We start from the raw sequence: 24,781 nt of genomic DNA, 5'->3' as shown, positions 1-24,781 counted from the left end.
TCAACCCTGTTTTTGATCTCTCACATAAACCGTTATAAATTGGGCAAAAGAGAGCCCGCGGGCCCTTCTATTGCAGATTTTACTCTGAATATCACGAAAAAGAAGGACAATTTTTCTGAGAAAAATATACAACATCTGTATCTTTGGAAATAATTCTGTTTAGTTTTGAATCGAGTTTATGAGAACCAAAATATTCCAACCCCTTGACTTGAACGATTCGGACACTTGCATCATATTATGTACTACTGAATGTATTTCTTCTTCTTTTTTGTAACAAACATTTAGTAAGCATCAATGCGTGCGTCCAGAGAGAAGCAGCAAGCATCCACTTAACGGCAGTTTTCAATGCGAAACTGTTTTTGTTGCATTTAATGTACATACAAATACACACAATAATATATAGAATCAAATCTCGAGGTCTCTCTCTCTCTTCTCTCTTTTCCAAATATATTTGCATTTTCAATAGAAGGACAGACAACGAAATGGAGCGGAACAAGCGCTAAAACTGGCTGTCTTCATGATCAAAATGAGACTCTTCCCTTCATATTTTTTTTCAATTTCTTCGTCATTTGATATGATGAACAGAACACTCAAAATGGAAGAACATGTGGTCATTCACACGATGTATTCGTTGACAAGTGGACATCCGATTACCGCATTTTGATTGTTTTTGGAGTACTAGTACCCGTTGTTTTGGATGAACACATATACAATATTATTATTTCTTGTTCTTCTAGCTTTGCATACTTTCTCACGGATTTGCTGTACCCAAAATAAACAATTTTCGAATTCCAGTCAATAAATTGGAATTCAAGATCCGATAATAATAGTTATGATCTTGCATCGAGCATTGGAATTTATGATCTTTTTTAAAATGTAGGATTGCAGATATCCAATCTTCTAATCTTTGAATATCTTTTTTGTCGGATTCTGCAAAATTCAGACTGAAATGAGGAGAATTTCATTTAAACGGTAGATTTTTAAACAGTAGACTTTTGAATTCTGGAAAATTTGAAACTTTTGGATTTTGGAAGTTTTTCAAATGTTCAAAATTTTGAATTTTTATGACTTTCAAATTACTGAAAACTTTAAATGTTTGGATGTTTGAATATGTCTCATTTTTGAACTCCTGAAAAATTTGAAGGTCGAATTTTCGGAATTTTAGATTTTTTAGGATTTTTGAATTTCTGAAAAATTTTTATGTCTGGATTTGTAATTTTTTTATTGGATTTTGAAACTTTTGAATTTTCGGGAAATTTGGATTTTTGAATTCTTGAAAAATTATAATGTTCGGAATTTTTAGGACTTTTTTAGTATTTTTCAAATTTTTAATTTTTCGAATTTTAGGATTTTATAATTATTTATGGGAATTTCTTAATTTTGTGAAATTTTTGGCATTTTCAGAAAATTGTTCAATTGTAGAGCACTTTCTGTTAAAAAATATTTTTGAATATGTCAAGTCTTCCAGCTAAACTTTCAAAAAATTGATCCATTTTGGTAAAAATTCAAACGTAGTGAATATTTTTGAGTGGATTCTCTCATCACTCATGGTCACCTGTATGTGTCATGTTGTCAAATGTTTGCTTGTACAAATACTGTTCCCTTTTCCTCTTCTCATGGGAAATCTTTTGTGATCAAATGCAGCTGTCCTCTCTTCTTTTTCTTCTTTTCCTGCTTATGGATCCAAACGGACCGGTGCCCGTTTCTGTTTTCTAAGTCCCTGTAATTTATTGATTTGTCAATACTTCTATCCTTCTATTCTATCCATCTCATTTTCACTCTCTCTGTTTTTTTTTCAATTGTATTCTCTCGTTTCGTTGTTGTAAGATACACATAAATTAGAGGGTTCATTGCACATACGAAACGACAGTAGTTCTTCGTGGAGCGAAGGCCACACCGACAGATGGGACAATTCGGAATGAGGTTCGCTCATTTGATCGAAAATTAGAGACGTCTCTCTTCCGGAAACTGTAGACATTTGGAAGAAGAAAAAAGAACTAGAAGACATTTGGACGGAGAAAAAGTATGACTTCTAGAAGACATTCTACTGGATATGTGGTTGTTATAAAGCTTGTAGATTTATGACATTTTTCGATTGTACTTTTACAGAGAAAATTGTGTCGGTTGGATTTTTTTTGAAAAAGTTATTTTTTCATTTACCGTATTTCCTTTAATAGAAGCCCATGAGTTTCTATTTTTTGACCTCATTCTCAGGGTGTTCTTCTATTAGAGGTGGGCTTCTATTTTTCAATGATTTATTTTCAAAAATTCAGAAATTTGACAATTCGGAAGTTAAGAATTCTGAAATGCAGTGTTTTGGAAAATTCGAAAATTTTCCTTCTGCAATTCCAAATTCCAAACTTGTGAATCGATGAGTTCTGAGATACCAGGATCTCGAAATTTAAAATTCGAGAATTCTGAAAATATCTTAACTTCTAAAAATCTGAAATTCCGAAATTTAGAAATTAGAAAATTCAAAAATTGAGACAATATCGTTTTTAAAAATCAGAGTTCCAAAAATTTGAAATTTTAAATTACCCTATTTCCTCTAATAGAAGCCCATGGGCTTCTATTAGAGGGTGGGCTTTTATTTTTCGAAGCACCTTACGGTATGTTACGGGTAGGAAAACTGAATATCGGAGCTGTGGGAGAGAAACGCCGGTGTCCGTGGCCGAAGGTCCCACAACGTCTGCTACCGTAACCCAGAAATATTTTCATTTTCCGGTTTATTTTTCTCGATTTTTGCGCATTTTCAGTCAATTTCTTCCCTATAGAAATGTTAATTTTCCGACTTTTCTGAGGAAAAAATTGGAAAATTCGACAAAAAGCAGTGAAAATGGAGGCAATAAACATATTTTAGGTTACGGTAGTTGTCACTGTGGGACCTTTGCCCGCGGCAACCGAAATTTCTTTTTCCAGAGCCCCGATTTTCGCACTAGCATAATAATAATTGTTATAGATGTTCAGTCTCATTTTTAAGAAATAAAGGATGAAATCTAAAATCTGAACATCCTCTAGTTGACGCCTTCTGGATCCCGTTTTTCTTTTTGAAAAATCTTTCTGAAATTTCAAACTCTGGAATGCTTACTTTCCTTTTAAAAACGAGACTTGTTTAGAACTGTTGAAATAATTAATTCAGCGGTCTCGAATGATACCAAATTGGTAGCCAACACCCAGTTTTTAGAATAAAAACTGTATTTTCCCTTTGGAACGATAACGAATTTCCGAAAAAGAATTGGGTTCTTGTAACCTGGCAAGAAATACCAAAAAATACTCCCATTCCTTTTTTCTGATTCTTCGAAGACCACCAATACCATTTTCTAAAAACGGTATTTCATTTGAAAACAGTGTACAAAATAACAGCACGCTTCATTTAACTATACATCAGTCTTCACTTTTGTGTTCTTTATTTGACAATGAAGTTCTTCTTCCTCTTTGCATTTTCTCCAAGTTCAGTCTCATTAAAGTCATTTCATGCTCTATTGCAGATTCAGTTCAAAGAAATTGACACTTTTTTCTCAATAACTAAACGGTTTTTTGCCGCCACGTCATCTTTTTCTTCTTTTTTCTCTATATTTGCCACTATCCGATTGTATGTAATTCGATTAAAGCGATGATTCGGCCGGTGTGTGTCGGGTGGGATTGTTCTGAAGCAGGATGTATCCTCTTCCCTCCGAAAAAGGAGACAATTGTTGTTTCAGCTGTCAATGCTTGTTCCGAAAGAGGACCACTCTTTTCTGAATGCTCCCCATTTTTGAAGTATCTTCTGGAGATGTCTGATTCTTCTCGATCCCTGAAAAACAATCATTTAGAAAGCTTTTTACCCAATTAGACCCTATCCTAATTCATTTTCTGGTTTTTTGGATTTTCAAACCTCTAATCGAGAAAATGGTTCATTTCGCTCCCTTTTTTTTTCATTTTTATTACTCTCTCCTCCCCTCCTTTTCATTCCATTTCGTCCTTGATTTTTGTCAATGTGTGCATTGAATATACTCGATTTTCCACAGCTAATTGTATGCAATTATATCGACAAAAACCGCGCATCGCTCGCTTGTGCAACTGCATTTTCTCTCATTTTCCGAAACGGGACAAACACGCGATCGAATCGGCCGGATTGTTTCGGCGGTGCCCTCTTCTGTGCAGCAAAAAGAGCATCATCGAATTTCCGTTGAGCACTCTCTCTCTCTTCACTTTTAACAAGCCGACTGTGGCTCTCCCGAAAAATCATATGTTGTTTCCTGGACACACATTTTTGTATTATTTAGTTTTCACACTCAAACTGTCATTAACAAGAAAACGAGGAGCAACAATTTTCTGTTGCTCTCAGAAGTTGTGAAATCTTCCAAATCCATTTTTCAAGTAATTAGTGAACTCAATCTTATCCCAGAATACCCCTGAACGTATCCTTTGTATAGATGGTCCAATTCTGATCAAGCTGTTCTTTTTCATTCAAGGCCTACTTCTAGTCTTTAGCTCACTGAGCCTAGCTCTGAAGCCCAACTTCGGTTTTCTAAATTTAGCATTTTTCAAAAATTTCCGTTATTTTTTCGTTTGTTCATTTTGTACAGCGCAGTTCGTTTACTCGGTTATTGCAGACACTTTTTTCCTTTTCAAAAAACTTGTTTTAACTTCAGTTTTTGGTAATTCCCTGAGATGGAGGTTGAAAAATAGAAGCCCAAGCAATAGACCCCCAAGCCCATGGGCTTCAATAAGAGAAAATGCGGTATATTGTTTTGAATAAAATCAAGCAAGGCAACATTTCCACCAGACACCATATTCAAGGACTACGGTAGTTTGTGAAAATCAGACAAAGTGCCCGCATTTAGCGGTTGGTTATCGTTTGTTTTTAGTGGCCGATGCTCTTCAATAAAAACTGTTGACGATGAAGTGTTATACCATATTTTAAAAATTGCCTCAAATTTTGCGGAATATTCATATAATACTGTAGTTTACACACATACAGTTAGGATTGGAAATATATTACCAACTTGCTGGTATATTATAAAATTATTAGGAATTTTTAAAATTTCTGACATCTTTTCCCATGCCTAAACATAAATGTTCTCCCCTAAAAGTGAGAAATTCCTCCAAAAAGATGTGTATTCTGCTTCTTCTTGATTGAGTTATCCACAAGTTTTCGAATTCCATCCTTCCGTTCCTTCCATTCTTTCCTTATATTCTTTCCTTTTCTGCAACATTATATTCTTTCCTTTTCTGCAACATGTCTGTCATCAGTGGAACTTTTATTCTGTTTCCTTTTAATTCATAGCTTCTTTTTCATCCATCGAATCCGTGTCGTCTTCTTCCTTCCATCAGTTTTTTACCCCTCCTTTTCTCTTTTTTTTCTGGACTTCTTCGTCCAAAATCGAATCACAAATGAGCTTCTTCTACCACAACCAGCCGGCGGAAATTCTTGATTCCGTTTGCCTTCTCCTTTTCCTTCTTCCAACTTTTCATCCCTTTCTTCATTTTTTTTCTTGTCTTCTTTTCCTTTCTCATCACTTTTCTGTTACTTTACGCACAAGGAATAATTTTGGATCAACCAAGAATCGGTCAGTGTTTGGTGGATGGTTGAGGTGAAAACTGTCAAATCCAATGAGATATGGATTGGTTTATGGGAAAATTGGAACGTGATGAGAGGGATAGAGGCTTACCAAGAACGGCTATTCCTTCACAGAAAAAAAGCCAAACGGGATGCGAATGAATAATGAGTTTTTTGTGTGTGCGTACCCTTTTTCTCCTGCCTAATGCGTTTAATGAAGGCCACAAAAACTCTTTTTCGGCTTCAAACCGTTCCTCTGATTCACCTTGATCCTGCTAATTGGTATGGATCAGCGAATGATCTAGTGCCAAAGAGAGGACGCTCAAAACTTAATTTGAACAATGACGATTTGAATTATTTCGTCCTGAGTTCCGTTTCAAATTCGTATTTTAGTGATTTATATTTTAGTGATTTATAGGATAGTAATTAAAACCACATGTGAGGTTTCATACAGTAATGGATCCCAAAAATGCACAGTGTTATCATAAGATTGTTTTTTTATATTCAAATAGTTTTCAAAAAAGATGTAATGAAGAGCTTTCAGCTAACTGTAAGATCTTTTCGAAATGTTCAGCATTGATTCAGATCATCATTGTAAATAGTTTATGAATATTAATTTTTCGAGCTTGTCCTCTCCGACACAGACTTGTCAGGAATTCCGATATTCGACATCCAACTTCCCAGGGATGTTCGGAACAGAATTTGGAATTCCGAACATTTTCGGAATGAAATCCGACCGGAATATTTCCGAAGATTTTTTTTTTCGGAAATGGTAATCTAGTAGTCGCGAAAAAACTGCTTGTGGGCTGAATTACTTCCACTTTTCTGCGTTTTCACTGACTTTTCAGAATCGTTTCGTCAATTTCATCCTAATTTCAGCGTTTTGTGATGGAAAAATAAGATTCCTAATTTAAAGTTTGAATATTAAAAAATCCCGAAATTCCGAATTCTTTAAAATCGGAAAACTCAGAGATTTCGAAATTCCGAAATTTTCAAAATCGGAATTTTCCGAAGTTCCGAAATTTTTAAAATCGAAATTTTCGACACTCCGAAATATTCCGAAAAGGTCATTCCGAACATCCTTGCCACTTCCGATTTGGGGCTTTTTTCCTCTTCTGACTTTTTTTCAAAAATCTCAGTCTCTGACATCTCTGCTCCCCCATTTTCAATGTATCCTTTTTTCAGACCTCCCATTCTCTAACCAAACAAATTGAACCTGTAGAAATGAAATGTGTGTCATCATTTCCTTTGTCGGGGCTCTTTGAAATGGTTGTTCCCCATGCACATTTATGTATGTATTTTCTCTCCTTTTATTTTCCTTCATTTCCTTTCCTTTTCACCTCTTTTGAACCTGTCATAATGCGCTAATGCGACGCGCTAATCATTGTCGATTTCAATTGAATTCAACAATTCCGATGGGGGATAGTTCTGTTGTTGTCACTTTTTATCACTAATCAATAATTAATTTGTATTATTATTGTTATTCCGCATATTTGCATGATGCCTTTCCTCCTTCTCCTTCTTCTTATACCACCCATTTTCAACCCCTCGCTCCTAAAAAGGGCAAATATACCGAAGAAGAAGAAGAATACACAAAAGACGAGGAATCGACAGAAGAGCGGTGACAAAAAGCCATAAAATGACACGGTGCGTCCTTCCGTATGGACACATTCTCTCTTTCTCTCTCTGTTCACTCTTCTTCTATTTTTTATGGTTGGCACCGTTCCAACTGGGGAGCCAGGTACCCGAAGGTCAGTACAGGTTTGCTCAAATGTTTCTGTTAGACGTTTCTTGAATTTCTGGTGTAGATTCGAAATCTGTATTTGGATTCTTAATCTCACATCTTTATTTTTTGAGTTATAAAATTTTTGAACGAAAGACAAAATCTAAACCTACCGTAAATCCTCTAATAGAAGTCCAGTCCACCCTATATATGCATTTTGAGCTCAGTTATCTCGGTTCCTACAAGAGATATAAAATAAAATTTTGTAAACTAATAAACTGTTTATCATATTATCACCAACAGTTTATTAGTTGACAGATTTTAGATATCTCACATAGGAACCGAGATAATTGAGCTTAAAATGAACGTACTCTGTTTGATTAAAGTAGTTTTTCGAAAGCCTCTGCATGGATCTTTGCACTTTCGAATGTCACATATCTCTTCTAGAATCTCCGGACGTCGTCGTCCTCACGAGGAGCCCATTCTTTCGAAAAAATGTCTTCTTCGTTTTTTTTCTTCTCCCTTCTTTCCACATATTCTCGATTACTCACCTACATTTCCGCTCACCTGAATTTGAACAATTGGACGAGTATGATTGCTCACCTTCTCTCTACTTCCTCCCGCTATTCGTACCATTTACGCACACTGTTCAATTGTTCCGAGCAACAAATCACCACGGTTTTTCCTTCTCTTTTTGTTGAAATGACCTGATGGATGAGAAGAGAGTCCAGATGTTTTGTCACTCAGCATCTATCCATCTATTACGCAACCTCACTTCTGGAGACAGTATCATTCATTTTCTGATGATGCCACGTGTCTATTTTCTTCGTTGGCAGTTGCTCCTCTCTTCCTTCAAACACAGAAAACCATCAATCTTATTGCTTCACATAAAACTTCATTATTCATTTTACTCGTTTTCTTCTTCCTCTTCCTTTTCATATTTTTCACACCATCACAGGGTGTCCTTTCCGATTTGAAAAAAAAACTGCCATAGACATGCTTCGTAAACTTTTTGATACGATAGAACGATGTCCGAATGGCAGATGCAGACAAATGTGAGGTTTCTCTTACACAAATTCATTTTTTCTCATCGATTGTCGTTCCACAAGACATAATGGTTCCCAATGTGTTTTGAAAATTTGACACCCTTTTTCTCTCTTTCATGTCTCGACAAAAGTTTTGAGACGCCACTGAAAGAATTTGCATATTTTGGCGGACAACGGGACAGGAAAAAGAAAAAGGGTTTCGAATTTCGTACAGATAATTTAGTCGTTTTGACATACATTTTTGTACTGAATAGGATCAACTTTTGTTATTGGTCAGCGTCACTGAGCTATTATTTTTACCAATCGGTTTATGCCAATTCATAATTTCTAATGTTCCGAAATTCTAAAATTCTGAAAATCCCGAAATGTTAAAATTCTAAAAAAGTTTTTTTTGCAAAGCTTTAGAAATTCAGAAGTTCGAAATTTCTGATATCCGGAAATTTAAAATTCAAAATTTCGAAAATCTTGAAATTCCGGAATTCTTAAGTTCTGAAAATCCTAAAATTCTAAAGTTCTAAAACTCTGCAATTTCGATATTCAAAAATTAAAAAAGTGTCAATTTCCGGGGATTCAGTATTTTGACAATTGCAAAGCTTGAGAAATTCAAGAAATTCGAAAATTCGAACATTTTTCGACTTTCAATTTTTAGATAAGGAGGTTTTTCAAATTGATATCATCAGCCTCCTTACAAAGTTGATTCGCATTTAAAAGAAATTCTTGATTCTTGAATAATTCAAATTCTCAAAACCTTTGAATCCTCCGAACAGTTAAATTAACTTTTCGACACCTCTACTTCGTCTCTCTCCCGTTACACACAAATCTCATCTTCAGGATCAATCTGACAGTCATCTGGAGACATGTTCATCATCCAGCCTGACACTTTCTTCCTCTTTTTGCATCCTCTAGAGGCTGTACTGTATCGTGGCGGCAAAACTCTTTTTATCGCCGACGAACATCAATTTTTCACACCCTCTCCCCTTCCTCATATCTTCTTCTATTTCTCTTTTTCCGACCTGTCACCGCTTCATCATCAAAAGCGGCGGGCGACGACACCTATAGGTTATTGGCGCGATGCCAAGTGTGATCGAGAGTGCGCGAGACCTTTCGATGATTCTCGATGATTTGTGTGGCATCAGTGTGTGTTTGACATGGATCTGAATTGACAGACACACGCAGTCCGTATATATTGACACCTGTAATTAGGTATGTGTGAGAAGAAGAAGTAGAAAACTGAGAACGACGAGAAAATGCGACATGCAATGGGGGCTCGTGTACATAAAAATAGGTAGGTGACAATTTAGGAAATAAGAGAGAAGTGGAGAGAAATGCAAAGATTTTTATCTCAACTTGTTTGTGGTTTAGTGTGTTTAGGTTTCTTTTCTATTTTGATTTCCGATATTCTTTTTTGGTATATGACATAAATCGGTAAGCCACTCTTTTTTGATTTCTGCTAATTTGAAATTCAGGTTATGGACGTATCGTAATCATAAAGCCTTTATGATAAAGGACTATAAAATAATAAAAATATTTATTCATCGTAGACACGAAACTTAGCTTATGAAAGTCTTCGTTCAGAACTATCGGACCCTTTCGGGTCCAGTAAACTCCTGATCCTTTTTTTATTCTGCACCCAATCTTTTTCATTTCTTCCAATTGAACCTGACAGCCGGTACTTTTACTTAGATCTCCCTTTGCCGGTCATTCGAACAGTTGAAACCTGTTTTCCGGCTTTCTGACCATCTGCCGATTGGCGCACCGTTATTGTTGCACCCAGCCGCCTTCTACCTCGTTACTTGATCCTCCTTCCTCCGCCCTAAATTGGTGTCACTCATAATGATCGTTTCGCCTTGTGGACAACATCTTTCCTTACCTGTCTTCTTTACTTATTGAAGGTCAGTAGACATGATCCTTAGCGTCACAATGAATCCTTTCGTTTGCATATATGTCCAAATTGTAAAATGTTGGTCCACACAATTTGTCCTCCTCGCCCTATTCGTCTGATCGTCAATCCATAAACGTCAACACAACAATAAGCAATACATATGGTCGGTAGAACCTCAAAACGATCGGCTGTATAATTCATGTAAATTGTCACCTGCTCCCTCGTCTCCTCATGCTCATCATTTCCGCTTTCATGCTCTCTTCCTAATACGGACCTTTTTTGTTTGTCTTTCCATACGAACGTTTGTATTTCGAGATCAAATTTTTGTTAAATCTAGTTGGAGGTAGAGGTTCTATTTCTACAGTAACCCAATCATTTAATTTGGTGCTCCTATTTCTCTATCTCTATAGTCAACCTACACAACAGTCTAGGTTCGAAAATAATTTCAATCGCTAATAAATCTCACCGATGGCTCATTTCCCGTTCTCTTCCCGACTTTTCTCCACCTCCTGTCGTCCACAACCTCATTCAAATAATTCATATGGCACTTAAAAGACTCCCTTCCATCCAACTCCCCCGTGGAGTCACCTGAATCAAGATTGCAGTTAATATCTCTTTTATTATTACCTGCTCTTTTTGTGACTCTCTTCGATAGTTACGCCATAATGAAATGAGACCTTTTTTGTATTTTAGAGAATGTGATGTCACTCCTTCTTCCCCGACTTCTATTCATTTACTCAACCCCACTATTCTTTACAAATAGAAATGCATGTTTGTCCTAATTGAGAAACTCTTAAAACAACGACAAAAAACGAAGCGAAATGCATAGTTTGTTAGAGGTTCTGGGCCCGTGTCTATTCTCAATTTATACCAAATTAGCTGCAATTTTTGGTCGGGCTTTCCGCTCCCACGCCCCTCGATCTCTCTCGTTTGCTTTCTAACACTTTTCCTAAATTGGCTCACATGTTTCGGAGGAAAAAGGTTTTGAATTTGAGAAATTCATCAGTATTTAGTTGATGTCTTTGTTGCATTATTTCGTTTGCTGATATCAAAAGTTTAGCCACTACTTTTTTCATTTTGGTATTTAAAACTCGATCATTTGGAGGTTGAATTTCTAGCAGAGATTCTCGGATTCCGGATTCCGCGTTTTTCTGCTCTGGATTCCGTTTCTCGAACCTATTCCGGACATCTCTGATTTCTAGTTGCGAAGATATTGTAGAGCTTTTGAAAATTTGAATTCAAAAAAATACCATTTTCTCACAATATTGTTCTCTTCAAAACCATTTTACGAGTCGTTCTCTTTCTTTCCTTCTCTCCCTCTTCTTCGATTTTCACACCATCCGAAATCATAAACATATTTGTACATGCATTGTCTCTCACTCTTCCAGAGCGTCTTCCTCTTCTCTTATCACTCGAACCTCCAATCTATTGATGAAGTTTTCAGTTGTTTACATTTGGTTTTTTCCTTGTTAATTGTATGTTTTCTCATCCGCGTCCAACTCCCACTCTCCCATCCGAATTCCATATGTAATCCGCCTTCTCTTTTCTAGGTGCTCCGTGGTATCATCCCTATAGGTGATATACTGTTTGCCAAGTACTTAGTAGTGCCAAATCTATTTGCTAAACTGTTGACACACTTTTCGAAAACGTTGCTTCTTCTCTGGGCCACCGCTGCTCGGCTAGGGAGAGGCTCGGAGCGCTCCTCTGTTTGCACTTTTGGCATCAAGCGTTACTTTTAGCCTCCTTCAACTATTCTTCATTAATTACACAACTTGCTACTTTCACTTTTTTGAATGGACTTTGAGGAAAAAAAACGTCTTCCACTTGTGTGTTTTCTCTGTTGCCATGAACACATTCGAATAGATATCAGCCGAGTTGATGCGTCAAGGTCTCCTATTCAGAATTTTAAAAAAATCAGTGAAAGGATCCACTGATCAACATTTTCGATTGATTTTGAATTTTCTGGTTTGAGCCAATCTCTGTAGCATGATCGTAAACTTTGAGCCAAGTGTTCTCGGCTTCTGTGAAAGATATCAAAAACGCCCAAAATAGGTTTACAATTTAAGATTTTCTAATATCTAATTTATAATAATATCTTTCACCAGAACCGATACATATTGTTTAAAAGTTGACAGTCATGGTGTCACTGTATTAGAGGTTTTACCACATAGAGAAATTTGAATTCGTACTTTTTAATTATGGCGTTTTCTCGTTAGATTGTTGGCATAAATGTCTACGAAAGATCAAAGTGTAAATATAGTAAAACCTGTAATAGAAGGACCTCCCTATTATCTGTAGATAACTTTTTCATATCTTCGACAGAAACCGAGAAAAATTGGCCCAAACTTAGAAGGTAGGGGCCCTTCTATTACAGGTTTTACGATAATTGTGAAAAGTAGGAAACACATTTGAAATGTTGACAGCGTTCGAAATTTCCTTTTTTCTTTACAACAAGCCTAAATTGAAGTTCATCGTTATCTTCTCAAGAGGAACTGCACTAGCTGAAATCATTTTTAATTGTTGAGCTAGATTCTATCTTTTTTTATTGTTCGAAGTTATCAAATAAATTATATTAAAACTTTGTTTGAGGTGCCCGAATTTCATAAAATGCCACCATTCTTTCCTTTTTAATTTCATAACTTCCCAACTGTCCAATTTTTATCGAAATTTTTTGAGTCGGTCATTTTTCGAAGCCCTCATATTTTTTGTCGATTAAGCAACAATTCAAAAGACGCCTAAATATTTGTTTGTTTTGTCCATATCAGCGCCTAATCACTCGTTCAAACAACTTGAACAATAGGATTTCAATATGAAATCACTCCTTCTACTTATTCTACTTCTCCCCTGGGATCACTGATTCCCATTCTGAATGCCTTACCACTTTGTCTTTCTCTTCACTTTTAATCCTAATTTATTCACATCAAAACTGAGATGCAACAAGCCTGTTGCTCCTTCTTTTTCCCTCTTTCTTCCACGAACTTAACCTTCCCTTTTTGCTGTTATTGTCTTTCCTCTTTTCTCTAAATCTCTTCATCTCTTATGCTATTTCTTCTATTCTATTCTTTCCCTCTTTTCACACTTATCATTCACATATGTACTACTACTCTCCATAATTAAAACTTCAAAATGACATATACAGAGATTCCAAAAGAGAAAAGAGCATTCCAATATTCCTCCGCCTCTTTTCTTTTCTTCCATGTTTCCCTCTCTTTTCACAAATCGTTCGAATAGTTCGAAGGACGATCATTTCGTTTCCATCCCATACACAAAAAAAGGATGAGTCACTGTGCATTGAAAAATATTCTCCATAAAAAGAAACATTGAAAACTTGTTCATTTTTTCTTGAGGAACGTTTCTTTCTGTTTCTTTTTTTCTGAATTGTTGATTCTCTCAGAACCTAAAATTTACTATCAAGGAATTGATGCGTTTTTCTCGTATTTATATTATCCATTACATACCGTAAAACCTGTATTAGAAAGTCCCCTTTAATAGAAGGGCTCTCTGAGAGGGGCTTGGAAAGTAGACGGGTCTTCATCAAAAGTTGTCAAATTTTTCGATCAAAATTTTCGAAAAAAAAACCAATACAGTAGAAAGACCTGCCCTTCTAATACAGGTTTTACGGTATTTGAAATTTGAATAAACCATATTTCCTCTAATAGAAACCCATGGGCTTCTATTTTTCAACCTCTTTCTCAGGGTGGGCTTCTATTAGAGGTGGGCTTCAATTAGAGGGTGGGCTTATATTTTTCAATGATTATTTTTAAATTTTAAATCAAAAATCCAGAAGTTTGACAATTCGGAAGCTATAAATTCTGAAATTCAGTGTTTTGGAAAATTGGAAGTTTTCATTCTGCAATTCTAAATCCCTAAATTCCGATTTTATGAAGTTCTGAGATTTCAAAGCTCGAAATTCCGGAATTGCCGAGTTCTAAGTTCACAGTTCCAAAATTCTGGAGTTTTGAATTACCCTATTTCCTCTAATAGAAGCCCATGGACTTTTATTAGAGGGTGAGTTTCTATTATTCGAAACACCTCACGGGGTAGGCTTCTATTAGAGGTAGGCCTCTATTAGAGGAAATACGGTAATCGAATTTTCGAAAAGGATTTCACTCTTGAATCCACTTTTTTTTTCAGAACGTTTTCCATGAGCTTGCTTATTCTGAAATTTGTTTTTGTTGACCCCTTCTTTCCCTTTCCTCCTGTTGAATCCTTTATTCGACCTCTTAAAGTATTCCTTCCCATTTTTTCTCCATTTGTACATAAATCCATTTTTCTATACATCTATCCCGTTTCTTTTCTCTCAAATCACTATTTTCCCACAATCGAATTCTTGCTCTATTCCCCGATTTCTCCTTCTTTTTTATTCTATTCAAAACATTGGAGTTCATTCAGCTATTTTTTTTTTCTTCACATCATAACTTTTCTAACCCTTTTTTGTCCTGACCTACCCTTACCGATTCCAATGATTTATTAAACGTTTCGTGACATAACCTCTTCTTTTTTAGCTCTTTTTTCCAAAAGAACCACTAAGCCTTTCTCTTTTTTTGTTAGACCTCTTTTCTCTTTATATTGAGACCCATCACATATCAAAAGACAAGAAATGTTAAAGATAGTTTTCACTTGACCTCAATATTCTCAACAACAAATTCTATTTTTTTGCTCATTCCGTTCCGCTTCCGTGCCTTCCTTCAATATTCGGTCCCTGGCTCCCCGAGTTCGTCCGGAAACGCACGATTATCCTTCCGTTATGTATATCGAAACATTTCATCTCTTTTTTCTCCCCGGAGAAATCTTTTGTCTCTTTTATCTCAACTTCAATTTACCGCCTTTTCAGGTTCATCTTCTTTCTTCAACTTTTCTCCTTTTTTGCTCACCAAAAATGAGCGAGAGGCGGAAAGACAATTTGATATTACGCCTCATTGCTCTTTTGTTATTAGCTGTATTTGTTAATTGTAAGTTTTTTTCAAAATTTTTATATTATTCTGGTACAAATAAAAGTGGTGTTGTGGAGAGAGACTCTGGTGGGCCACAGCCACAGCCACAGCCGGACTACCGTAATTTTCAAAAAACAATTTTTTTTTTCTCATTTTTCGTCCGTTTTCCGCCAATTCTTTCGATTTAGAAAGATTTAGATTTCCGACTTTTTTGAAAGTTTTAAAGTTGTCAAAAGGCAAAAGTAATCGAGAAAAAAGGGTCGAAAATTTTAGGTTACTGTGGTTCTCGCTAAGGGGACCGTTGGCCACGCCCACAAGCTTTTCTCCTTCGCATCTCCGATTTTTTATACAAGCATGATATCAGAATTTTTAAAAGAAGTCCCAAAAATCACTATTGCGACTTTCAGGTGATATTCAATCTCGTTTCTCATGTTATAATCATTATCTCGCTGGTATTCACTCAAGTTCTGTTCTTCCAATTGCTGGACACCATTCATCAATTCCATCAAATGTCCAATGTATATTTGAAAATGACGTTGCATTCACAGAAGTGCATTCTGCACTGCAAAATTCTCACCATGTTCTAACAAAGAAATCGGTCAACTTTCAGTGAGATAACTAATATTTTTTCATATAACAATGTCCCTGTTTCAGAGTACCAGATTTGTATCATCTCCGAGAAATTGTGAGGCGATCTCAATGCACTCAAACTCTGACTGTTAACTGGAAGAATACTCCAGAAACAGGAAGAGGTGGCATTAAAGTGGTTTCTCTGCTCAATGAAACAACTAAAATTGAGTACAGTGGAGAGGACCATCAGGATTTCCTGTTTGACGATTCTTTTGCCGGTGTTCGTCATTTGATTCCAGACGAAGATGATTATGAATTTAATCCAACTGTCACCACGACACGACTTATTTGCAAGCATTACACACAACCGGAATGTCTTGTTCGAGGGAAATTTGAGGTTGATTTGGAGGCAAATCTCGAATGGAGCTATGCATTTGCATTCAAAACTGATACGACTAATCAAACACTTTTCTCACTTCGATGCGGAGATATGTCATCAGAAGTTCGTCTGGAAAATGATTTCTTCATTCGAGAAGATGGAAGTGCACCAGTCGCAGTTGGTCATTTGTCAGATGCCACGTGGCACACTGCAATTGTCAAACATAGTGAACCAGATAGTCACTATCTGAAAATTGATGATTTCCCAGAGATCGAGTTACCAAAGGCCATCAATGATGATACTGACAAGTAAATACATTTATCAAAGATTAAAATATCAATTTAATTCTTCAGAACGATTACACTGACCATTGCTGTGAATGGTAATATTCAATTGATAGATCCAACTGACACCAATGATGACTGCATGTACAGTTTCGACAAACCACAGAAAAGATTACAGGAGTGAGTTTAGAATTGTGGTAGAAATCATTTGAGGAATGTTCTTTCAGAACTGTGAATACTCGGACAATGTGTGTCGGATGTGGATGCTCAAAGTTGAGTGGAACGTTCGATGGACTCAGTAAATGTGATGAAGACGAAGAAGGATCGTACAGTTTGAGAAGAGATTTGGATAGACTGTCTTTCTTTCATTTCGAAGATTCTTTCGATGTGGATTCTAGTGGTTCCGCAATTCCTGCCATTTCCACGAGCTTCAAATCAGACTCAGATGTTGGTTTGATTTTCTTCGGTTACTGGCAAAATTTCAATGGAAAGGGACGCCTTCAAGTCTATTATCATTATGATTTGATATCTGCAGTTTATTGTAAACACGCAGAAGATGAAGAATGTTCTGGATGTTCGATTAGAAATGCTCGCGGATTCGGAAGAGATGAATGGATTCAAACGATACTTTGGGGTGGCGGAGATGAAATTCATTTGGCTACTGATTCTTCAATTTGTCGCCTCCAACAATCTCCAAATATCAGTTTGGCAGAGGTCTACGCGATTCCACAGATATCTCAAGGCGCAGGATTATTCATCGGCGGAATATGGCACGAGAAGAAACGGCGTGGATTGTACAAAGCAGAAGCCGAACAGAAATATTTTGAGAATACTAGAGAAAAGGCGCCAGTGCTCAGAGGATGTGTCAAGGATGTTTTCATTCGAGGAGCCAAAATGGATCTCACTACGAGTTTCGATGCTCAGAAACACGCAATGCTGATCGAGGAATATGATTCAAATGCATTTGCGGTTAAAAGGGATTGCCAAAAATGTAATCCCACATGTTCAGAGAAGACGAGATGTCGTTCACAAGGTCCGCTTCAGTCCTCTCCAATGATCTGTGACTGTGCTGATGAATTGCAATTTAATACTTCCCAAGGGACGTGCGAGAAGAAAAGAGGTTGGTTTTTGAAAAGAAATAAGCTCAGATGGTTCAAAAAATCGTTTCAGACTCCACACCTGTGGCTCTTTCTACCGCATTCTTATCTCAAAAGCAAGTTGTGCTAGATGTTCAAAATACAAAAGCTGTTTTGAGCAAAGTTTGGATTAAATTTGCTCTCCCAAAACATATTAATGAAGCTCATACGATTGTGGAATTCAATTCACATAGAGAAACATTGTAAGAATAATATACCGTAAACAGTGACACGCCCATATTTGGGCCATTTGAATTTTCGATGGAGACTACGGATAAAATGTTTATCAAATTATCAGTAACATTTTTAGTTTACTACCTTCTGAAAGCTGTTACAGGATGTATGGGCTCAGAGTTGACATTATATTAGAGTGTTTACTTCATTTATTGGACTTTAAAAATGGAAACTTTATTCAGATTCAATATCAAAGTGGATACCGAAGGAACTGTTACCGTGCAACTTCATGGCCAAGATTCTGCATCACGTAAGTTTCTTTCGACGGCATGATAAATCTTGATTATGATCTTTCAGGTCATCTCGATCTCCTGGATGATCGTGTTCATCTTCTTCAACTCCAGAGACGTACTCCAATGGGAACAAGACATTCTGCAAAGAAATATGACCTTTATGTAGGGATTCTGGTTTTTTGTAATATTCTGTATTTCATATTTTTCCAGATTGATGGTTATCATACTGTGGTCTCTGATATTGGAAAACTTGTATTGAACAATGTATCAGTGTCAGCTGCAGAGACAACCGACGAATGGAGTTCTGTTATTGTTCATGGTAAAAATTATAACTCAAAACTTCGTAACTTCTTTCTGTTTTCAGATTTCGGACTCTCTTACGAATATGACGAACAATTTGCGGTTCTTCATCCTTCCAACCTAATCCATCAAGTCGATATACACTCACAGCTCTTACAATACCAAATTCACGCTCCGGATCTCTCAAAAACAGGAATCCTTGATGATTCTCTCTGGGAAAAGCCAATTTTCGGTTCGGAATCCGAGCAATCTCCAGTTCTGGAATCTTCCCCACATGGAGAAATCGTTGATTTCACTGCTGACATCATAGAGCCAGAGCAATTATGTAAGTCAATCAACATATGTATTCTCTACATTTGATATTCTCTTGTAGTATCTGCTCGTTGGATTCTCTATTCTCTCTTCCTAACCGTTTTACTCTGTTTGCTCATCCTGATGTGCGTGGTCTGCTACTGGTGCGTCCTACAACCGAGATCAATGCGGCGGACGGATAGTGGATCACAGAGAACAATAATGAGAGATAGTCCAGACTATGCTCCTGTAAAAATGCGTAGAGACAGTATAAGTGGAGTTTCAGTCGATGACGATGGATCGATTGGAACAGATGATACTGATCTACAGGCTTACAGAGATATTCCTTCACATAGAGTCAAGATATACAGGGAATCGGTAAGTCTTTGAGAAAATTTGAAAGCGAAAAAAATAGATTACAATATGAATATTTATTGAAGAATCAAGAGAATCAAGAGAATCAAGATCAGCTCATTCAGTTGTTTCGTGTGTCTGTGACGTATCTCCTTTTTCCACTTCTCTCAAATCATTCTTTGTCAAACAGCCAATCACTTGGCGATTATTGCGGAGAGTGCTACTTTTGAACAGCTGAATTTTCTATTTAAAATGCTTTTCCCAAAATTCCCCTACATCAGAAAAATATGGATTGGTGAGCAAATCTAGTCCTGCCAATCGTTGCTTTGGGTTGTACACCAGTATGAGACGAAGAAGTTCGGTGGCCTGTTTCATGTCAGATGAATCAATTTTCTGAAAATCGAAATCAAATTATCCCATTTCATCAATAATTAATTGTTACATCATTGAATACAGTAGTCCGTCTTTCTCTTTGATTCGATGAATTCTGTTCGTAGAGCCAGTTGAAATCCGTAGTTTTTCTCAGGGGATCAGGTTCATACATTTGAACAATCTCTCTGTATTTTGTGCTGCTAACTCTCATCATGCTCAATTCATCTTTTGTTGGAATACCCAGAGCATCAAAAATGACTTCTGCCTGATTGATAGCTGACTTTCCTGCCAAAAAAATACCGCCTTTCAGGAGTTCTCCGAACACACATCCACATGCCAAATGTCTGGAATTTTGAAAATAAATAAGCTCTAGGCAATTTCTATACTACCGATTTCACAACCGTAGTTTCTTGAACCAAGCAACAACTCGGGTGGTCTATAGTATCTTGTGACGTGGTAGCTCTGTTGAGTAGATCTGGATGCTTGGATTGCAGAAGATCCATAGTCCGAAATCTTTAGAAGGCCAGTTGCCGAGTCGTATAGAAGATTCTGAGGCTTGATGTCTCGATGGCAAACATCATTTTTTTGAAGATGTGCCTGACCACGGAATAGTTGCCACGTGATCAGTTTCACTTCAACGATGTCGATCCTTCGATTGTTGTCTTTCAAGAATTGATGAAGATTTGATGGGACGCATTCAAAAATCAGTCCCAAAAGGTTACGACCTTCAATCTGTTTCTGATAACTGTACAACAGTCGAACGATGTTTTTGTGCTTCAGCTTTCCCAAAATAGCCAGAATCTTCACTTCCATCGGAGCTGAACTGTTTCTTGGCCAAGTCTTTTTGATCACAATCTCCATTTGATGGTTCGATGGAGTGACAGCGAATCCTCGGTAGACATTCGAAAATGCTCCCGATGCGAATAATCCCATTTTGTGAAGACTGAGTCGGGTCTGAATAAAATGTAATGGTTAAAGTTGCAAGTGTTTTCCACTAACATTACTTCCATCGTCCAATCGTTGAGCGGTTATTTCGTCCGTTGTTCTATAAGTGTTGGGCATTCTTTCTTCTTTTATTCTTCTTTTATCTTCTTCTTCGAGCCCTTTTTCAAGCTAATTTAGTGCGTATTCGCAGTGAGTTTCAATCGAGTAGAAATAACAGATTTCATTCGAATTTCAATTTTTTAAGTTAACGTTTCAAAACAGATTTATTGAAATTTTTAGAACATAACGTGCACACGTACCGTAACCTACTTTATCTTGTTGAAGCTCGCCCAACTTTGAGCTCAACTATCTCGATTCCTGGGAAAGATTCAAAAGGTGTTCAACTGATAAATTTTTTATCATAACATCACCAATATTTGGTTAGTTGACACATTCTTGACATCTCTCACAGCAATCGAGATAATTGAGCTCAAAGTTGATAGTTTGGGTAGCACTCAATTGAAGTTACGGTGTATTGGAATTCAATGAGGCTGGGAACTTAGGGTTTACAATTAGGATATATTTAGGGTCTTATAGAATTTCCTGATTTACGACTCCAATTCGCACTTCAAAAAAAATAAATGTATTTTTTTCAGATGGTCTCAATTCTGGTTCCTTCGATTGATCAGCCAGCCGAAGCAGCAATTGTAAAGAGAACAAATTCAACGATATCGGACCAAACGGCTCCAAGACATCAGGATTCACATGCTCCACTGGTTACCGTCAATGACGACTGAATTAACTCATCTTCTCAGTTTCTCCTTTAAGATCATCCCCTTGTTTTTTAATTTCTAATTGATCCTCAATTGTTACGGACCGGTTTTCAATTATTACCTTTACCCGGATGCATCTCTTTTCATCCATTCTTTAACTTTTTCTATTCTCAGTGCCACCAATCATCGCTTTCTTTTACAGCTCTTCTTTTATACACCAAATTTTTCAATCGAATTTTTTAAAATTCAACGGGTCATTGTTGTTTGCAAAATGTCTAATTTTTGAACATAATAAATCTATTTCAATGGATTTTTTTAGACAACAAAAATATGAGGCCTATTTTTTAAAACATATTTTCTAGGAAGCTACAGATATTTTTGCATTTTGAAAGTCAACATTTATGAGGTTAGAGAAAGAATATTCATTGAGAATTGGAGGATAGAATTCAAGAATATACGGTTTGAAGAAAGCGGAGATCTTGGAAGGAAGTGGAAATCTGGAATTTAAGTTTCTTTAATTTTTGTCTCCAGTACGAAACTCACTTCTCACTTTCTTTTGGACTTCCGAGACTCCACAGTTTTCTTGGACACATTCTTTGAAGTTTTCGTTCTAACACTATTGTTGACTTCAGACCTGTTTGAACGTTTTGAATCTTTCTGTGATTTCTTACTCTTGTTTGGAGTGACAGCCTTATTACTACGCTTCTTTGATTCACCATCTGGAGATACTGTACTTCTCATCGTCTTCTTTTTATCTTCTGGAGTCACTGAATCAGCCAAATCACTACGTACACTCTTCACTGGTTTCGGATCGTTTACATAAATAGAATTGGGATTGACGGACGAGGGATTTGGAGTTGAATAGGAAGATTTTCCAGTGTCCAAGTACACAGAACGAACATCATTTGAAGGAGCAGCATATGGTGGTGTTTTAGCTTCATCTGACTTGATTTCCTTTACAGATTCAGCTTTCTTGACGCTTTTTTGAGAGCCTTTCTTTGATTTCTCCTTTTTATTACTTTTATTGCTCTTCTTCTTATTCAAAGGAGAGTACTTCTGACTTTTGACACTTCCATTTTTTTCTTTGTTGCTTCTAGAACTTTGCTTTTTCTCGAGTTTCTTCTCACTTCGAACACTTCCTCTTCTGGATCCATCACGATTCGATCCTTCCACTCGACGGGAACTGATTTGGTTCTTACTTCGCGAACTTCCTCTCTTGGATCCTTCTTTCTTCTCATCTAGTTTCCGAGCAGAAACTGTCTTCTTACTTTTGCTTCTCGAACTTCCCCGTTTGCTCCGATCCTTCTTGTTTCTCTTACTTCGGGAACTTTTCATACTTATTTGGCTTATTTTACTTTTCTTTTTCTTCAAATCATCGTTCTCTCTTGTCGATCTTCTCGATTTCCTATGTGATCTCTCACTTTTTTCTCTTCTTTCTCGTTTAGATCTCATCGATTTTCTAGACTTTGATCCTCGTCTTCTGAAAATGTTCCGATGTCCAGCAGTACATCCTAACGAGAAAGCAACCCCAGTGGCCGTAGCTGTGGCTGCTATACATACTGAAAATGCTTGGTTTCAACTGAAATGCTCCTTCAAACAACGAACATAGTTTCACTGAATCCTGCAGTTGTTCAAAACTCAAACTCATTGTGACTAGAAAATTGAAACTAATTCATTCCAGAATTAAATAAAATAGCTGATTTTTTGAGAACCAGATTTGGAGCAGTTTGCAACGTCGTTGTTCATAGCTAGTGAAACCAAAAATGAAAACTCAATCGAGTCAGTGTCTCCGATGCAAGGATTGAATTTTCGAAGCATGCGAAATCATACTAAACAGAATTTACACTATATTCATGCGAAAATCAAAAAAAAATTCGGAAAAAAAATATTTTCAGGTTACGGTAGTTTTACTTCTGGCACCTGACATCATACTTGTAAAATTCCGGGCCGGCCGCCAATGCCCGGGCCCGGGCCGGGCCTGAGGAAATTTTCAAGGCCCGGTAGCAAAAATTTTGTCATTTTGAGCCAAATTTGGACCTCTCAATAAAATTATCTCCATACTTGTAACGGGCCGGGCTTTTTCCCGAATTTCGGAAGCCCGGCGGGCCTGTCATTCCACAAGTTTTGAAAATTTCAAAAAACACATAAGGGGGACCCTTATGTGATTTTTTTTCGAGTTTTTTTTTGATATTTTTTGATCAAACAGACAAACAATCCAAAAAGCACAAAAAAATATAGAAAATTGTATTGAGAGCTCAAAAGGTTCAAAATGACAACATTTTTGCTACAGGGCCTTCCGGGCCGGGCCCGGGCCTTGAAATTTTCCTCAGGCCCGGGCTTTGGCGGACCAGCCCGGAATTTTACAAGTATGATTTTCTCTATTTTTTTTGTTTTTGTTTTGGATTGTTTGTCTGTTTGATCAAAAAATATCAAAAAAACTCGAAAAAAATTTTTTATCGAAAAAAATCACATAAGGGTCCCCCCTTGTGTTTTTTGAAAATTTCAAAACTTGTGGAATGACAGGCCCGGCCCGTTACAAGTATGCCTGACATCAGATTTTCCTATATAATTCTTTTTGACCAGCTTTTCAGGTAGTTGTACAAGATGCCAGTATTTGAAAAAAACAATCTTCTTTGAACGAAGATACATATTAAACAAGCCGAGGCAGCTTCATGGCTTGTAACTATACATATGTTCACTCAGCTCTGGTAATCGGTTTCTAACCAGTTTCGGGCAATTTTCCAACCAGATTAGGGAACGCGCATTTTCCAATCAGATTCGAGTAAAATTCCAACCAGATTCGGAAAGTTTTTATTTTCCGACCAGATCCGGTGATTTTCTGACAAGATCCGACCGAGAAAGCTAATTTCCCAACCTGATTCGGACAATTTTCTAATTGCCCGCGGTATGTCCGGGGTATCAAGTTCCTGTGATAAAAAAGAAGAAAATCAACAAGAAATGTAACAAAATCGATTTATTATGAACAAGTTAGAAAGAAACAACAAATAAAAGCTTAGAATTCAAGCAAACTCACTTAAAATCCTTAAAAGAGTCTCTCAAAAACTACGAGCCAAATCCAAGCTCGCAATCACTCAAAACCATACTGGTAAAATTCCGGGCCTGAGGAAATTTTCAAGGCCCGGGCCCGACCCGGAAGGCCCGGTGTCAAAAATTCTGTATTTTTGAGCCAAATTTTGAGCTCTCAATATAATTTTTTCCATTTTTTTTTTCGTATTTCGGATTGTTTGTCTGTCTGATCAAAAAATATCGAAAAAACTCGAAAAAAAATTTTTTGGTCGAAAAAAATCACATAAAAATCCCTTATGTGTTTTTTGAAAATTTCGAAACTAGTGAAATGGCGGGCCCGGCCGGGCCAGACCTCCGACTTCTGAACCTCACCTGCGGGGTTATTTAACTTCGGGAATTCGAATGAAGAAGTAACGGAAGAATTGAGTTTTTCAGAAATTTTCTGTGATTTTACATCCCCTTGTTTCGTTTGTTCCTGACTTTCTTCCTCCATCGGTTCGACTTCTTCTTGGTTATCCAATTCCATTACATCTATGGATTGATCCGTTTGCTTCTCGATCTCTTCGCCTTGATCCACTGGTTCGGGGCTTGGATCCCTCGGTACAACTCTCTGCGTTTCTACCACACTTTCTCGACGGTTGGGAGCTTGGTCCACAATTCGAGGAATTGGTGCGGCCGGAAACACGGTGATGTCTTCCAGGAGAGATCGACTGGTATTAATTTTCTCAGCACTTTCGTTCTTGCTATGATTTCTCTCTCCGTCCCCTTCAAACTCTT

The 24,781-nt window shown here is 36.9% G+C and overlaps 4 protein-coding genes across 4 annotated transcripts; 2 read left to right on the top strand and 2 right to left on the bottom strand.

The window, feature by feature from the left end:
• Nucleotides 1–15,072: 15,072 nt before the first annotated feature.
• Nucleotides 15,073–21,001, top strand: Cbr-bam-2 (the record flags this gene model as incomplete). Its single annotated transcript, XM_045243484.1, has 10 exons — nucleotides 15,073–15,289; nucleotides 15,535–15,736; nucleotides 15,782–16,384; nucleotides 16,430–16,540; nucleotides 16,588–17,480; nucleotides 17,531–17,699; nucleotides 17,913–17,980; nucleotides 18,028–18,606; nucleotides 18,637–18,932; nucleotides 20,861–21,001. The coding sequence occupies 10 exons, from the start codon at nucleotides 15,073–15,075 to the stop codon at nucleotides 20,999–21,001; spliced, it is 3,279 nt and encodes a 1,092-aa protein (XP_045092614.1).
• Nucleotides 19,026–20,342, bottom strand: Cbr-gska-3 (the record flags this gene model as incomplete). Its single annotated transcript, XM_002639530.1, has 5 exons — nucleotides 19,026–19,142; nucleotides 19,185–19,301; nucleotides 19,351–19,624; nucleotides 19,708–20,234; nucleotides 20,280–20,342. 5 exons carry the CDS (start codon nucleotides 20,340–20,342, stop codon nucleotides 19,026–19,028), a joined length of 1,098 nt encoding a protein of 365 aa, XP_002639576.1.
• Nucleotides 21,002–21,248: 247 nt separating the features above from the next.
• CBG25267 lies at nucleotides 21,249–21,263 on the top strand (the record flags this gene model as incomplete). The annotated part of the gene is made up of 1 exon (XM_045243478.1): nucleotides 21,249–21,263. One exon carries the CDS (start codon nucleotides 21,249–21,251, stop codon nucleotides 21,261–21,263), a length of 15 nt encoding a protein of 4 aa, XP_045098287.1.
• Nucleotides 21,264–21,523: 260 nt separating this feature from the next.
• CBG04213 lies at nucleotides 21,524–22,429 on the bottom strand (the record flags this gene model as incomplete). Its single annotated transcript, XM_002639531.2, has 1 exon — nucleotides 21,524–22,429. The coding sequence occupies one exon, from the start codon at nucleotides 22,427–22,429 to the stop codon at nucleotides 21,524–21,526; it is 906 nt and encodes a 301-aa protein (XP_002639577.2).
• Nucleotides 22,430–24,781: the final 2,352 nt, after the last annotated feature.

The sequence above is a fragment of the Caenorhabditis briggsae genome, assembly GCF_000004555.2.
Source record: "Caenorhabditis briggsae complete genome, chrI, whole genome shotgun sequence".
NCBI classification, from domain to species: Eukaryota; Metazoa; Nematoda; class Chromadorea; order Rhabditida; family Rhabditidae; genus Caenorhabditis; species Caenorhabditis briggsae.
This window is presented reverse-complemented; position numbering and strand designations above follow the sequence as displayed.